General features: G+C 38.5%; 2 protein-coding genes across 3 annotated transcripts; both read left to right on the forward strand.

The window, feature by feature from the left end:
• The first annotated feature begins 2899 nt into the window (after positions 1–2899).
• On the forward strand, positions 2900–8661 carry LOC124882486. The gene is made up of 2 exons (XM_047388908.1): positions 2900–3067; positions 7736–8661. The coding sequence occupies exons 1-2, from the start codon at positions 2900–2902 to the stop codon at positions 8429–8431; spliced, it is 864 nt and encodes a 287-aa protein (XP_047244864.1). The 3' UTR covers positions 8432–8661.
• Positions 8662–9712: 1051 nt separating this feature from the next.
• On the forward strand, positions 9713–14069 carry LOC124881637 (E3 ubiquitin-protein ligase TRIM35-like). Of its 2 annotated transcripts, XM_047387297.1 has the most exons (7): positions 9713–9844; positions 10145–10448; positions 10565–10660; positions 10763–10993; positions 11092–11114; positions 11750–11868; positions 11965–14069. In XM_047387297.1, exons 2-7 carry the CDS (start codon positions 10224–10226, stop codon positions 12480–12482), a joined length of 1212 nt encoding a protein of 403 aa, XP_047243253.1. In that variant the 5' UTR covers positions 9713–9844; positions 10145–10223; the 3' UTR covers positions 12483–14069. The 2 variants fall into 2 exon arrangements, with proteins under 2 accessions (XP_047243253.1, XP_047243251.1); XM_047387295.1 differs by having other exon boundaries at positions 9727–10448.
• Positions 14070–17855: the final 3786 nt, after the last annotated feature.

Below are 17855 nucleotides of genomic sequence, written 5' to 3' on the forward strand. Positions count from 1 at the left end.
AGAAGGAGTTTTGAAATCAGACATTCCACAGTCAAGAAAAACGAGCACAAATATACCAATATGCCCAGGTCTGGTCATCTGAGCAAGTTTACACTAAATGCAGACCGCAAGATGCTAAAAGAAATGTCCAAATACCCTAAATTGTCATCACCGGAGCTACAGCAGACTCTAGCTACTGTTGATAAGAACTTAGATGCCTGTACTTTCAGAAAGAGACTGCACCTGGTCAACGTCCATTGCAGGTGTGCAAACTGGAAACCTTTGCTCTTTAAAAAACAAACAAAAAAGAAGGACAAACTAAACTTTTCCAGACAAAATGTAGACAAAAATCCGGACTTGTGGAATAATGTTCTTTGAGAAGATAAACCTAAAAATTAGGAAATTGAAATTCCTGTGTCAAGTCTGGATCTAGTTTCACTTCATGCTGGGAGGGAACATGAAACACTGATGTCAAAAAGTGGTTGGTTTCTACAAGAAGCCTCTCACTGAAGTTTTAGCTAAAGGAGGTAGGACTAGTTACTAAGGGGTGGGGTTTACCATTTATTCCCTGATTAGAATGCACATTTTTTGTTGAAACTTTTGTTTAATGAGTAAAACAACTACATTTTTGTTTTCATGAAATTATTTTTTTTCTTTTTCAGAGATAAATAAAACAACCAATTAGACAGTAATTTATCAATATTTCTAAATAAAGAACTGAATATGTTTTGGGCTGTTGTAATTTGTCTTTATGAATGTATGCATTTTGAGATGTTTTTGTCTTTCAGACAGGGCATTAGGCCATTGCAGATTTTGCTTATTGAATCATGAATGCATAAACATAATAAAATTAGTTAAGAGGTGCAGACTGTACAACAAATCTGCTAGGAGCCTCTTTGACTGAAGTTTTACTTTGTGGAAATGGAAAATTTGTGCAGTCCAAAGGTAGATTGTGCTACGGGCAGTAAACCTACATTATATGATGTGTGCATGTTTTCATAAAAATCTGAATGCATGGCTTGTGAAAGTGACTAACATAGCTAACAGTAACCTGAACACTTGGAGAGTGACAATTATCACAAATTTATTGGTCAAATTTTAAGGTCAAAAATCCAAAATGGAAAATACCAAAGTAAATTAGTCAAAAACTATATTATTTACAAAAGTAAATTTGGAGCACATTGTACTTTGACTAATGTAATGTAATTCATAGCAGCAATATATTTTTATGTGTAGCATTCAATGTCTCTTTTGCTTTCCTGTACCTGTTCTTCATACTATCCTGCACATGCAGCCAATTTGTGTGCATCAGACGGAATTGTATACACTTTCCTGAAGGCTCATTCTTCATCAGTGTTTTCCCAAATTTGTCTTGAGAGATTTGACAACAAACATATATCACTAAATATGTATGAAGCTATCGGTGCACCAGTTTTCTTTATTTTATTTGTGTGTCCTCAATGTTGGAACTACAGTAAACTTTGAAATCTTTGGAAAGGCCTTGTCAACCGTTGATGACAAAAACCAGCATGTACATGTATTACATATTAGATTCAACTGACTATAGAAAAGTTTAAAAAATACAACAGTTGTGGACCCAGCCTGTGATTAATTAGTTTGCATGACTCACAGACATGAACAGTGTATCTGACATTTCTGTGTATCCAATGAATACCTAAAAAACTTAATACTGAAATTACTGGGAATAAGTATGTGTTCCATGTTCTGTTCATTGTTCAGATGTCAATCAGTTTATTTAAAGAGAAAATACAATAGTAAAAAGAAAAGTAATCAGGTTGTCATCTGTTTCAGGATAGCCTATAAGCCAAATGTGCAGCCTTTTTTGCTATTTACAGAAAATAAACAATCATGTAATCAGTGCTGGATGAAACATTACTGGTTATTGAAATAATAACTCAAAACAGATTTTTCTGAGGAAGTATGATTTTCTTTAAATATTACTTGTGCAGTTTTCCATATGTGATCTTACTCTGACTTTGGAAACCTGTCAAAATGTTATTTTTGGTTACCTAAGTTGTGATCCAAACCATTGTGTATGTTGTGGTCAGCTTTTTGAAAAGGGAAGCACCAAGAAGTTGGGGGGCAAAGAGGGCAATACCTATCTGTGTAAATGTGTTTTTTTTATGAATATGAATTCAGCATAGGAGAGCAGTTGCAAAAGTTATTTATTTATTTATTTATAAATATTAATGCCTACAGTGGCTATCAAAAGTGTACACGTACCTGTTAAAATGAGAACATCTCCTCTCCACAGCCTTCTTGAAGTGACCTCTCATATCTTAGTCTGATTTAGTTCTGAACTCTGGCCAGATCATTAATAAACAACATTTCTTCTGGTGAAGCCATTCTTTTGTTTATTTTGACACTTGCTTGGAATCTCTGTGAGGCAAAAAAAATATATTTTAATCTTCAGTTTACCAGCAGACGCCCAACACTTTTGTGTGAAAACTGCATATTATTTAGATCTGTTAAGTTAGCCCACCTTGGAAAACACATCTAGTCCCATCCGAATAAAAGTAACCCCAGAGCATGATGCTGCCACCATCATATTTTGCTGTAGGTCTTTTTATGATGTGCTGTTGTGCCAAACATATGATTTGGTGTTGTGAAAGTTCAATCAGGTTGTATCAGCCAATAAAAACAAGCCCCCAAGAACATTTTCTGGAGTTGGACCTGTGGGCAGACTGGTTTTGCTGCTGATTCTTCTTAAAAAAAAATAAGCTTCAGTCTAGTGTGCCTCTTAGCCTCCTTCCTCCCAGCAGCAACAGCAGACCCCCCTCCAGGTCTTAAAACAGCCATTCAGTGATTGACACACTCTGGCCAAATAAATTGAAACCTCAAGCTGCAACAAGCCCAAAATAGCAGGAAGCTGTTGGTGACCTGCAGTCTCTAGTGCCTCATGTCAGCAAGCCCAAAAAACTTGGCAGAACATTTTGAACAGAGGAGCCATCTACAGGTGTTGTGCATTTCTCTCACATGTGCGTTAAAGTGTGCAAAGAAGCCAACAAGAACTGATATACATGGATGCTTTGACCATCAGTGCAGCAACAAGTTAATTCAGCAAGGGGTACGTTGTTAAAAAAAAGGCTTGAATGTACTTTTTGTCTTCTAAAAACTAAATTGAGCTTTTTAAACAGACTGAAATCTCATTGGCATTTGAAGTCTGTGGCAGATGGATCAATGTTTTTGATCTGCTGTTCTCCAGAGGGTGTCCCAGAGGTGTGTGTGAGTGTGTTTGGACAGACCAAGCCCCAAGATGTTCAGTGGCGTAAAGGACCGCAAATCTGTTTGCCAAATCACAGAGGTCCTAGCTCTTGCCAAGAAGAGGGGGGCGGGTAGGAGAAAATGCCCTTCAACTGAATGGTATTTATAGATATGTGAAGAACTTGTGCGCAGGCTTGGTCGAGGTGCTGACGACGTAAAACGAGAGGACGATTCCAAAAGTCGAGTGTCAGGGCACACAGATAAAAATACCCGGTGAAAGATGGGTCTGGTTATTAGTGGCATGTGATATGGCAGCATTTCAGACGTGATTGATGATTATTACTACTGCTAATCTATACCTTGCCTCTTGCTCTGCCTGCCATCTCAAATTGGTTTGCCAAATGTTATGGTGCACAGGGATATATTTCAGGTTCTGAAAGCATGGAAACAAGTCAGGAGCATTTTGGACTTAAGATCTTATCACAGCACAGAATGCAACAGGAGCAGCGACAGTAAATTATCTTTGCTGATAGGACGGAGGCGCAATGTGTAAAACATCACAGGCTGCGGTGATAATGAGCTCTCTGCAGGTCTCTGCCCTCTCTAACTGCCAGAGCAAGCTGCCACAAAGATGAACAAAGGAGAAATTTAACGCGTCGTAAATTGCTGTAATGGCCTGCTGCAAAGTTGATGCTCTGGTAACTATTGAAACAAAAACATGACACTAAATAAACAGGCAGAAAAAAAAAGGCTTAGTAGATTCCTTCTGCATTAACAAGACTTCGACATATGCCCTTTAGGGGGGGGTATCAAAAGATAAAAAAAAAAAAAAAACTCAGCACAATGAACTTTTAGTCTTCATTCATCTATTTGTTTATTTTTTTTTACATACAAGCTCTTTAAACTTTCATGAACAAGTATTCATACCCCTTTAAGCTTTTCACTTTTTGTCACGTTAAAACCACAAACCTCAGTGTAAATTTTTTCAATGTATTGTCTAATTAAAATTGCCTTCAAAATTCACTGCTGATAGATGCTGCACAATTATTCCACCCTTGAGACAGAATGACCCAAACAAATACCATCGTTTACGTCAAAAACATGCCTATGTATTGATCTCTGAGTCAGTACATTGTAGAACCCCTTTCTGCTACATTTACAGTTACTCTTTTGGTGCATGTCTCTTTTATCTTTGTATGTCTAGAGAAAAACCTTTTTATTCATTTTTCCTTGCGAAGCAGCTCAAGCTCAGTCAATGTGGGTAGAAAACGTTTTTCTTGTCATAGACTCTCAGCTGAATTTTGACTAGGCCATTCTAACACACGATTAAGCTTTGATCAAAACCATTGTATTGCAGCTCTGGCTGTATGTTTAGGGGTATTGTCTTTCCACAAGGTAAACCATCGTAATTTTGTGTTTTTTTTTTTTTTTTTGTCTCTGTCAGTTTTCTTCCAATAATGTGGTGTGGTGTTGCACAGTATCAGTTGAATCTATCTTCCCATCAACTTTGATAAGGGACGGTCCTAACCTGTTTGGTGCCCTCGGCAAACAACCCCTCCGCAAGGCCAGAAAGCTTGAAATCTATGTATCAATTTCCTTCTGCTTCACAAGTATGCTCTATTATATTCTATAGTCTATCACATAAAATCCCAATAAATACATTAAAGTTTGTGGCTGTAATGTGACAAAATGCGAGGAAGTTCAAGGTAGACGAATAGTTTTGCAAAGCTCTGTATATGCAAACCTTTTCAGATATCACTAATGGTTTTTGCCGTGTAAAAAACGTTCACTAATTTGAAACAAACCTTTGTGTGTTTCTTAAAAGCCTGTCGAGAAACATTTCACAATTTTTTATTGAATTCCTTCCCAGTCTTTTGTCCCTCCAGGCAGATGATGGAGCAGATGTCTTACTTATTGAGATTTTGATCAAGTGAGTGAGAGCAGTTTAGAGAGAAAGTGGAAAGCCCAAAAAAAGTGACTAATGTCCCACGTTCAAGTTTTAGCAGACTTCTCGCTTCTGTGAAGGTGTTTGTGTTTGTGTGTGAGAGAGGTGTGGGGTGGGACATCAGAGCTGCAGAATTAGTTTCCCATCAGCTGTGCTATTGCTCTCCTTTAGTCTCAGTTCTTGCTCGGCATTTCCTCCAGCCGTCTTCACCTAATGGTGGCTCAGGATGGTTTTACTGTAGCACTCTCGGGAGGCTATTGTGGTCAAATTCAGGAATCTTGGCTTTATGTCCACTGAATGTTTTATGGTTATGGATCTAGTATTTAAGCATAGAAACAGTCACACAAGAAAACAACTATTCCTGCCCCGTTGTTCCCAGTCATAATAATTACGCCAGCCTGGAAGAGGAAAGAAGGGAGAAAGGTTCTATAACTGAGCTCACTTGGTGACAGATACAGATAACCTATGGCTCTGACAGCTAACCTCAGCAGTGAGGCACTAATGATATTTTTAACAGAAATGACAAAAAAGTAATTATCGTACGTCATAACCAGGAAGATCAGTACATGATTACAGAATTAATTTCTTAACATAATGTGTTTTTTGAGGAAAAACTAAAGGAGACTGCACATATATGGACTGGCCATATGGTTCCATGTTAAAACATTTAGCCTTTGATAGCTTTTGCTGCAAAAGTCAAGGGGCAAATCACTTGTAACTTTCACTGCTGAGAATCCAGCTTATACAGCTTACGACTGTGCTTTAATGGGAAAAATGTGGCTCAGAGAGAGATTTGGCTTGGAGATGTGACAAAGAAAGAAGATAAAAGGTCTGTTTGGTTGCATATTTCAATCTTTAAGTAATGTGTAATGCACATGTTGCTTTTTACTGCAAAAGTGGTGTTATTTAAACTGCCTATTTATATTTCTTTTGTGCAACGCAGTGATACTTGCAATCCTAAGCCAAGGCAAGCCAAGTTTTTTCCTACTGCACCATTTACACACAGGGTTTTTTATGAATTCTAATGAAAATAAAAGTGTCCTGATTTAACAGGAAATCCTTTATTCTGGCATTTTTTTAACAATTAGTAGCTGATTCAGTAATAGACTTGTTCAATGTTCAATTGAATGCCTATTCAATAACACCTAGGTTTTTTGCATGCTCTATTTATTTAAATTTCATTCAAGTCAAGTCAAGTCAAGTCAAGTTTATTTATATAGTGCTTTTCAGCAACAAGTCACTCAAAGCGCTGTACATGAGGAAAAACATTTACAATGATACGGAAAGTCTAACACAGAAAAACAAATCAAATGACATTAATAATCACTGGGAGTTTACTGGTAAGAGCTGCTTCTAATCCAATCTTTAGAGGTAATTAGATCATTAAGTCCTCTGTGGTAAGGAATTCATCCTGCGCTAGAAGAAAGATGATAATATTGTCCAAGCTACCGCACCCTGTTGGCCTTCAGACGCCTCGAAGCTCCTCCGGTCCTTGGACCCCGGAAGCAATCACACACTCTTTCTAAAGACTCTTAAATGAACGACTCTCATACAGTTTCTAACTTTTAGCTCCTTTAATCTAAATCATGGCAGAGGAATGATTACAGAGATCAGCGCTGAGGCTCCCGTCTTGGACCGTCGCCATCTTTTAGAGAATGACGAAGAGCCTTGATAGAAGGTCACATATAGTTTTTATATCTGGCACTCCAATGCAATGGATGTGCTCTCCCTCAGTGATTATCAGTAGACTATGTGTCACCATTGTGGTGTCTATCTGTTAGATTGTGTAGTAGCAGGTGTCCATACTTAATCTAAGTGTGCTGTGGCTTTCTAATCAACCCAGTTATACCGGCTGCTCCACTATTAACCCCAGTGCCCCAGCCTCAGGTCATTCATGACAACCCTTGGGCCATTTATCCTTGTAATGTGTGTCAATGAGCACTCTTACAAAAGGGAAACATTAGAACTTATACTTTATATTACTATGGTATAAATGGGAAAAACAGCTATGAGTCATATTAATAAAGGTTATTCCTAACAATACTAATCCTTGAGGTCGCTGGTATGAGGCAGTTGTGGTCCCATCATTCAAATAGTAACAGTCATGGGCACTCACTGAAGTCTAAGTAGAGAAGCTGGGTCACTGGTATAAAACAGTTTTAGTCTAAACTTTTTAAATACTAATAATGTTTGGCTTTCACTTGTATGAAATTATTGTAATACAATCCTTCTAAGAAATCTAAAATTCAGTCTAGTTGCGTGCTGATCTCTTGTCTTTATTTGAAGTAAACTGGAGAAAATTCTCATGCATCCACTCAATGGTATGATGGAAACATTCTTTTAATTACTTTATGGTGCTGTGTTCATGTGGTGACAGAGATATATAAGGTTATGTCATTAGCATAGATGAGTCAAGAGATTTTGGAACACTACATGAGCTGAATTAGGTGGATCTTGTGGATGTTGACCGACAAGATCAGAGAATAAAGCCTTGAGGAAACCCACATGTGGTTTTTCTTTACTCACGTTTATAACTGGACATTGTTATGATTTGTGGGTGATTTTGGGTTTTGTTGGTCTTATGAGGGTCTTGGCGATGCCTCAGCTGCTGCTCCTAGTCTGCAGGCCTTCCAGGGGTTCAGTGGGGAACTGGTCCCCGTCCTGGTTCCTGAACCCTGTCACAAAGGATTTGAGGAGGAAGCGCCGCCGGATCCTGTCTCTGAGGAGTTCAAGGAGCAGCTTGTCCTCGTTCTGGCCTCTGAACCCAGAGACGAGTGGTTTGAGGAGGAAGCGCCGCCGGATCTTGTCTCTGTGGGGTTCAAGGTGCAGCTTGTCCTCGTTCTGGCCTCCGAGGGTCCCACAGATGCTGCATCGGTTTCCAAGGGTCCCGTTGGCTCTGCTTCAGCCTCTGAGGGTTCGCCAGGTCATGTTCCGGAGGAGCCCGTAGGCGGACTGCCTCCACGTCCTGTTTCTGAGCAACTCCTAGGTTTCCTCTGGGGGGTGTTCATGGAACTGAAGCCAGACTCCACGCCTGAATATGGGGCGCAAGACTATGAGGCGCCTGACTCTAAGTCTGACTCTAAGCCAGACTCTAAACTCCGAGGTTCCTCTATCTTGCTTGGCCGTCCTCGTGACCGAGGGTCCTCTACTCTGCTCAGCCGACCTCCTGACCGAGAGTCCTCTACTCTGCTCGGCCGGCCTCCTGATCAACCTGCAGTTGCCGGCCGCCCAGGTCTCTACGTCTCTGCCGGTCTCCAGGTTTTCGCCGCCGTCGCCGGCTGATCAGGCCTCGGAGTAGTAGGTCCTGGACTCCACATGAACTTTGTGTCTGCTCAGGACGACCTCCTGGTCGCCCGCCTGAACTTTGTGTTTTTGTTCACCTGCACCTAGCTAATCTGTTTTCTTGCTTCTCCTGGTCACACTCCATAAATACACACCTGTTCTGTCATTTGGCGCAGAAACATTTTCTGGATCATGCTCATGTCTTGTTGTCTCGATCATGCCATGCCTGTCTTGCCTGCTCATTTATTGTTTTGTTCCTGACTCTTCCTAAAAGTGACTTTTATGTTTATTAAATCCTTTTTTCACTTACCGTCATCCTGCCTGCTAGTCTGCATTCCAGGGTCCTCCATTTTGCAAGTCCTAACAGACATATACCAACATTTGCAATAAACCAATGCAACTAACAGCTTAATATCCGTAAGACACTCAGATCTCAATAAACTACTTTCCTTTTTCTCTTCTCCATAGTTAAAAAACTCACTAAGCCTAAAATGAACCTCCTTTGTAGCTACATTAAACAGATATTTTGACATGAAACTTTCAATTAGAGGAAAAAACATTTCCTTGCCTCATTTTTCAGAACCCCTCCTTGTAATACCAATCAGTCCCACATTATTTTCTTAGCAGATGAACTAACAAGAAATAGTCCAAACAACATTACTAAAAATAATTTTAAAATGCCTGTTAACTCAAATAGTGATAGTGAATCAGGAAATCACACAGCAGTATTGTAACATTGTGTTTCTCTGCTAACCCCCACCTTTTCTCCTTCACTCCCACCCTTGTCATCTTTGTTGCTTCATATCTGTTGACAGTAAGGGTCTCTTTATTTCCATGACTACTTACAATATAGATACTCACCAAAGGCATCAAAACTATGAATGAAGACACATGGAATTATGTAGTAAACAAAAAGTGTGAAATAACTAAACATTTTTGTACATGTAAATGTACATGTACATGTCATGAAATGTTTCTAAGACTTTCTGCTCACTCATTCCCGCAGCTTCACAGTACTTTAAACAGTGGGTTCAGAGTGCTTTGTCCCACCCATAGGACGCTCAGCTTCTCTGGGGGTTTATGGGGCAGTGGGATGGCCTTGGCTGGCCTGGATGCTCAGCTTCTGGACGATGATTGGATGATCTGTCTGAGGCTGAATCCCTTTTTTATTGACAGCGAAATGAGCGAATCAGCGATCTTGAAATTGAACTTCCCCTCCTTGAAAGACCAGCATCCGCCACTGATATATATATATATATATATATATATATGGATCTCCCAGGCATTCTATTTAGCTGGTTATTTATTTTTGCCTAAACGTGTAATTATTTATAGTCTTCTTGTAGATAACATATTGAACATATTGAATTAAAGAATTTTTTCTCCTCCCACTTACTTGGATATCAGCAGGAAGTAAGTAGTAATGTTCTTTTTATTAGAAAAAGGAGGATAATCTAGTAAATTGGGCAGTTATATGTGTAGCTGGCAATCATGTGTTTTATTTTAAGTAGTCTACCTAAAACATTGAGAACCTAATTCCTGTGATTCAAGAGAATGTAAAAGTGAAAGTAAACTTCCTGAAGAAAACAAACAGGAAGAGAAGAGAAGAGAACGACAAATGGCTACTAACGCCCTACAGTCTGAGGCAGACTGCACTTGCCCTGTGTGCTGTGATATATTTACTGACCCTGTTTTGCTGCTGTGCGGTCACAGCTTCTGTCAGCATTGTTTGCAAGAGTGGTGGAGACAGAGCACACAGAGGACATGCCCGGTTTGTAAGGAAATATTTCACATGACTCGGCCGCCACGAAATCTGGCGTTGAGAAACCTGTCTGACTCCTTGAGACAGGAGAGGAATAAGAATGCTGGATCCAATGAGTTTTGTTCCCTGCACGGTGAGAAGTTCAAACTCTTCTGCCAGGATGACCAGCAACCCATCTGTTTGGTTTGTCGAGATGCTAAGGCACACAAGAAACACAACATTGTTCCTATTAATGAAGCAGCAGAGGAGCACCGCGTAAGTAGATCACAGTCGGTGGTATTTTAGATGAACAAATAATTTATTATTACATGGTGTTATGGGCTGTGAAAATCCAGTGTCTGTCTTATCTAAACGCACGCCCTTTTACCCAGGCCAAAGTCCGGCTCAATCTGCTCAATCTAAAAAGTAAGCAGGGATCATATGAGAAGGTAAAACAGAACTGGGATAAAATAGCCAAGAAAATCCAGGTAAGTTTATATTGTGACTCTACAGTTTAAAAAATAATATGCAATATACAATAATACAAAAATATCATCTTCTGCTTTCCCTCTAAATATGCTCCTCCTCAGTTTCAGGCTCAGCAGACAGAGAAGACCATCAGAGATGAGTTTCAGAAGCTTTATTGGTTCCTGCGAGCAGAGGAGGCTGGTCGGATAGATGCATGTCGGAAAGAGGCAAAGTGTAAGAGTGATGCAATGAATGTGAGGATTGTAAATTTAACCGCAGGGATTTCTGAGTTCATGAAAAAAATCAAAACCATAGAAGATGAGATGAGAACAGATGACATCTCATTCATGCTGGTAAATACCAAATAAAAATTACAAAATTTTCATATGATTACTTTTTTTCCCAACAAAATCTAATGTTCCTTTTGTCTTGTTTGCTTTTTATCTAATAGAATGTGAAAAAAACATTGAAGAGGTAAGTTTTCTGTTCTCTTCACATTAGAATCCAGCAGTAGTTGTTGGAGTTCTCCATAAAGAAAAAAGGAGTACAAAACCCATTCTCTGATCAATGAAGGCAGTTGCAGTTTATTTCACAGCAGAAGACACCTGTTTTTCTGTAATAGATATAGGGTGTTTGCAATGACATCACAAAAAGTACCTACTGGATATCTTGGAAGACAAATAGTGAGCGTAACCATGGAGACACACAAATGCAGGGATATTGGAGAAAGTAAATATTAGGATAGGGGGGTTTCCAAGTTCCAAGTTTTTGTCAGTGAAGCATATAACCAGATTATGTTTAGTTGAGTAAGAAATGTGTTAATTGCCTACACAAAGGCAACCACAGGAAAGTAGGAATTTCCTTGACTTTAGGATTCTAAATAGGAAATCAAATCCCAAAGCAAAAGCCTTTTGTAACCAGAATTCTGCAAGGTATGGAAAGCAATAGAAGACACTGGTTCCCAAAGAAATCAAAAAATGTGTAAAGCAGTAGCATTTATAAAGAATAAAACAACTTTAAATAACAAGCAACGAATCAATGTTTATTTCTTGAAATTGTAAGTCTTTGTGATTTTATCAAGTCTTCTAAAAATTCTTCCCACTTTTCAGATCTTCGTGCACACAGCCAGAACCAGAGACTCCAACAGGAACATTAATTGATGAGGCTAAACACATTGGCAACCTGCAGTTCTCAGTTTGGAACAAAATGGCTGCTATCGTGCAATACAGTAAGAAAACTATTTTGAAATTTTGTTTGCTTTAAAAGTATTACATTGTTATAAACATTGTTTCTATTTGTTTGTTCCTTTCATCTGTCTGTCCAGCTCCTGTAACTCTGGATCCCAACACCAGCTCTTATGATCTGACTGTATTGGATAACCTAACTAAATCAAGAGAAACAACTAATTCTCAGTCAATTCCTGACACCCCGGAAAGGCTGCAGTGGTCAGACATTCTTGGCTACCAAGGTTTTAACTCTGGTAAACACTGCTGGGATGTGGAAGTGGATGGTTATTGGGCAGTAGGTGTGGCTGCTAAAACCATATATATGCCTTCCTGCGTGCCATCTTATAAAACATGGGGAATCTATATGTGCCCTTGCACTAATATCCTGCGTAACCTTACTCTAGGGGATTACCAAACAGAAATTGTAGCAGATTCATTTCCTAAAAAGATCAGAGTGCAGTTTGATTATGACAAAGGAATTTCATTTTTTGACCTTGATCGAAAAAGAATAGTGTATGACATTAAATACACCTTCACAGAAACAGTCTTTCCATACTTCCGTGGAATTGTAAAGATTTTACCCACTAAACTATCAGTCAGTGTGACGTATCCCTGATCTCCAATCTAAAAATGCTTGAGGCCAAACATCAAGATGAAGCACTGAAACTGTCTTATCTTACTTACAAAGATGTTTGACTAAACTTAGCAAATTTTGAACTTCTTGACAAGATATTGGTAAACATGTATTATACCTTATTTTAGCAGGGTTCCCGATCAGTAAATTGGTATTCTAATAGTTTTCCTAACAGACAAACAACATTGAATTTATATAAAGTTGACTTGTTGTCCATGGTATGATCACCTACTAAACCTAATCTACATGTATTTTCCTTCATGAAAATCCCAGGCATCCAACATGGTTTTGTCAACTGGTTTAAGGAATCATGTAGTGTGGTGTTCTGGAAAGGTGCAGTAACAGTTTTAGTTTTGCTAATGACAGTTTTGACTGCAAAACATGTCCAAAGCAATATAATTTAGGGAACACTGCAAAACTATAATAGTTTGAATGTCACAAGTTAAGTGCGTGTCCTCTATGTCTAGGATATTTTTTAATTAGCCACTTATGGGACTTAGATACAAGGCTAAAATTAAAGGATTAAAATGATATGGGAGACAAGATAACGAAGGAGAATATGATATGAAGAAAGATATATATGTTTTATTCCACTTGTTTTTTGTCTACAGATTTTACAGTAAAATGTTTGCATACTTTTTTGAGAGTAAATAAGGTATGATGGTATGATATGTATTCAGCTTGATCAAACTTAATGAAACGAAATATAACAATTTGAAGGTATCTATTAATTGTTGCTGAAGACACAAACTTTTATTAGTATGCTATGTGAGTTGCTATTAAGTTTCATTTTATTCTTATGGGGTTTGAGCTGGGCAATGTTGTGACTAATCAAATAGTTTGGTATAAATAGATGTATAACTTTATTGTATTCCAGTGATCTACCTACATTTAGTTTTACAATATCACTTGAAAGATCATTTATTTGATTTAAAGAGCTTCAATTGGGCAATGATTAGACCATATTTATACTGAGTGTCTGAGTATAATTTAGTACAAGTAGTAATTAAAAACATTTTCTCTTTATATCTCAAAATATAAAAAAGAGAATCACATTTACCTTCAGTGAATTTATTTTCATAAGCTATAAAACACAGGGTGTGTAGAGCTGAGAAAGTAGACCATGAAAGTATTTCCTCTGCGTGTGGCGCTCATAAATCGTTTGGAAACCGGTGAGAACCTAGAAAGCAGAAAATGAGTGAATCAGATCAAAAGTTGATCACAGGTTTATAATACTGGTAGGCCTTCATGTTATACTAAAGCCCAAACAGTGAGCCAATAATAAGTTGAAAACTAAAAGGAAACAGAAGTTTCCAAACTGTTTAGGACAAGATGTTTAAGAATTCAGGTAGCTACAACATAAATAGGAGTTATTTTACTTCGTATAAAAATGTGACATTATCAACCGTTAAACTCTTCATTGCTGTATTTGTGAAAGCATTTTTTATCCGATTTATTTCTAAAATCGATCAACTCTGTTTAGATGTTTATTTTTGCTGTTTGTTGCTAATTCTTGTGACAATGCATATTGTGTCTTTTGTGTTTGAAAAATAAATACAGTGAAATGTATCTTTTTTAGTTTTCATTTTTTGCTTCTCCTTTTTTTGCTTTCCATTTTAATGTAGAATTTGTACAATCTTAGGGTGTTTTGTACCATAAGGCCACCATTTTCTTCATTGATGAAGGTTTCCAAATGGCCTGTACCTAATTGAGCATATTTAAATGTTTAATTATGCAGTTATGTTCCTGATTTGTGTGGTGAGAATGCAATGTTGGGTTTTTTTTTTTTCTTGATGTCCCTTAAATGATGTCTCTTAAAAGGTTTTATTTTGCATGCATGGTTGTACAAAAAAACAGTACACCAGCATTAAAGAGTCTAGTAAATCCTTTTTGTACCCCTGTTTACATATTGGTAAGTGTTATCTAATGTTATCTAAACTACTTTTTGGGGTTGTTGCATACTTATGTTATGTAGTGTCTATCCGTTTTGGCAAATGTTCTTAGTAACATTTTTTACAAGATGGAACATTTATTTAAAAAGGTGAACAAGGAAAGTTTCAGGAAAATACAACAATGACCTGCAAGTAATGCTAAGAATGGGATTAATATACAAGTTAAGTGTTTAGGATCAAGCCTAAAAAATTAGAGAAATTAAGTTTCATTTTGTTTCCGTTATCACTCTAACCCTTTTACTGAGCAAGATGAGAGAAGAAGCCAGTAAGGTTTTACGTTTTCACTACTATACTGCAACTGTTACAGGAAAAGTAAATAATTGTGGCCTAAACTCCCAGCCCATGTTTCAATATTCTAACAATGCCTCTGATTGCAAAATATGAGCCAGACCGACTCAAATACAGGTCCTTCTCAGAATATTAGCATATTGTGATAAAGTTCATTATTTTCCATAATGTCATGATGAAAATGTAACATTCATATATTTTAGATTCATTGCACACTAACTGAAATATTTCAGGTCTTTTATTGTCTTAATACGGATGATTGTGGCATACAGCTCATGAAAACCCAAAATTCCTATCTCACAAAATTAGCATATCATTAAAAGGGTCTCTAAACGAGCTATGAACCTAATCATCTGAATCAACGAGTTAACTCTAAACACCTGCAAAAGATTCCTGAGGCCTTTAAAACTCCCAGCCTGGTTCATCACTCAAAACCCCAATCATGGGTAAGACTGTCGACCTGACTGCTGTCCAGAAGGCCACTATTGACACCCTCAAGCAAGAGGGTAAGACACAGAAAGAAATTTCTGAACGAATAGGCTGTTCCCAGAGTGCTGTATCAAGGCACCTCAGTGGGAAGTCTGTGGGAAGGAAAAAGTGTGACAGAAAATGCTGCACAATGAGAAGAGGTGACCGGACCCTGAGGAAGATTGTGGAGAAGGGCCGATTCCAGACCTTGGGGGACCTGCGGAAGCAGTGGACTGAGTCTGGAGTAGAAACATCCAGAGCCACCGTGCACAGGCGTGTGCAGGAAATGGGCTACAGGTGCCGCATTCCCCAGGTCAAGCCACTTTTGAACCAGAAACAGCAGCAGAAGCGCCTGACCTGGGCTACAGAGAAGCAGCACTGGACTGTTGCTCAGTGGTCCAAAGTACTTTTTTCGGATGAAAGCAAATTCTGCATGTCATTCGGAAATCAAGGTGCCAGAGTCTGGAGGAAGACTGGGGAGAAGGAAATGCCAAAATGCCAGAAGTCCAGTGTCAAGTACCCACAGTCAGTGATGGTCTGGGGTGCCGTGTCAGCTGCTGGTGTTGGTCCACTGTGTTTTATCAAGGGCAGGGTCAATGCAGCTAGCTATCAGGAGATTTTGGAGCACTTCATGCTTCCATCTGCTGAAAAGCTTTATGGAGATGAACATTTCATTTTTCAGCACCTGCTCACAGTGCCAAAACCACTGGTAAATGGTTTACTGACCATGGTATCACTGTGCTCAATTGGCCTGCCAACTCTCCTGACCTGAACCTCATAGAGAATCTGTGGGATATTGTGAAGAAATCGTTGAGAGACTCAAGACCCAACACTCTGGATGAGCTAAAGGCCGCTATCGAAGCATCCTGGGCCTCCATAAGACCTCAGCAGTGCCACAGGCTGATTGCCTCCATGTCACGCCGCATTGAAGCAGTCATTTCTGCCAAAGGATTCCTGACCAAGTATTGAATGCATAACTGTACATGATTATTTGAAGGTTGACGTTTTTTGTATTAAAAACACTTTTCTTTTATTGGTCGGATGAAATATGCTAATTTTGTGAGATAGGAATTTTGGGTTTTCATGAGCTGTATGCCACAATCATCCGTATTAAGACAATAAAAGACCTGAAATATTTCAGTTAGTGTGCAATGAATCTAAAATATATGAATGTTAAATTTTCATCATGACATTATGGAAAATAATGAACTTTATCACAATATGCTAATATTTTGAGAAGGACCTGTAAGTGCAGTCAGAGTCCATATTTTTGTATAGAGATAAATGAGCACATGCATGTAGATGCACATGTGCTCATTCATGCATTCGCTTTACCCTCTGTTGCTTGTTTCCAGGCCACTTCTGATCACGTTTTACTTGTATTTTTGTGGCCTGGATATCTTCAGGACAGTTTTAGGTATACGATGCTGTCATTTCTTTCCTTTCAAGGGTTTATTGTTTTGTTTGGCACTTGTGCTCCGTTTGAAGGAAATCACAGAAGAATTTGAGCAGCACATGTCTTTAGCAATCATAGTTTTGAAATCCCAAATTATCTGACACACACCCACACACATACGCAAACACACTGGCCTGATTGCTTCTCAGTTTGGTTGTTATAATGTTACAGATGGAAGGTGAACCGGTGAGTAAGAAAATCACAGGAGGATTTTGAGCAAATTTTGCATGTGCATGTTTCATTTCTGATTGCAAATTTGATAGATAAAGGCTATTTTCTGCCTTTGAAATATTTCTTATTTAAGTTATCCACTAAAATGTTCTCTCTCTCTCTCTTACACACACACACACACACTTGCAATGGTTTCCCTCCATGTTCAAGTGCTGTGATAAAGTGCTGTCTGGTGTTCTCTCACTCTTGAAGCCCCCCTGAGAGTAGATCAATACTGGCTCAGCATTAAATTACAGCTAATGTCTTTATGTTTTTAACCAGGTGGTGTCTGTGTGTGGGGAGGGGGGAGTGTTGGAGAGCCAGGGTGTGTGTGTGTGTTTGTCCCTGACATGACCCAAGTTATAATTATCATTAAATGTCAATGAAGGCAATAGAAAGAGTGCGACTCAATGATTTACAAAGCACTAAATCACATCCCCTCCTATTGCAGTGTAAAGAAAAACCCGATCACAAGAATGTGTAATGCTGATTATCAGAAGGCCTTTAGTGTATAAACTTCCCTCTTCTATTTTAACATCCACAGTTATACAGCTGGGTCATATTGGAGCCACAGTAACATATAACTTTCAATGTCTGCTTCAGTTTTAATGGACATCAATGTGCTAGATCAACACATTGTGGGAATCAGAAATGTATCCAAATTTGAACGTTGTTTTTGATTTCACTCACTTGAAATGACACAAGTCAAAATCAAATAGGACTTCAATTTCTCTAATTTCTCTCTAACAAGGTAAACAGGGTCTTTGGAAATGAGGCCCACAGCATCATAGATCCTATATCATATTTAGCAGTGGGCATGATGTGCTTTTCTACATATTCACCTTTAATGAAACAAAAGGCCAGACCCATCTGGCCAAAAAGCTCTATAATAGCCGCATCTGACCAAAGCACAAAGTTCACATTAAAGTCTATGCAGTTTGGTTTATCTTCACATTTTTAACATTCATGATGTTGAACAGA

Source organism: Girardinichthys multiradiatus, chromosome 15, assembly GCF_021462225.1.
Source record: "Girardinichthys multiradiatus isolate DD_20200921_A chromosome 15, DD_fGirMul_XY1, whole genome shotgun sequence".
NCBI lineage: Eukaryota > Metazoa > Chordata > Actinopteri > Cyprinodontiformes > Goodeidae > Girardinichthys > Girardinichthys multiradiatus.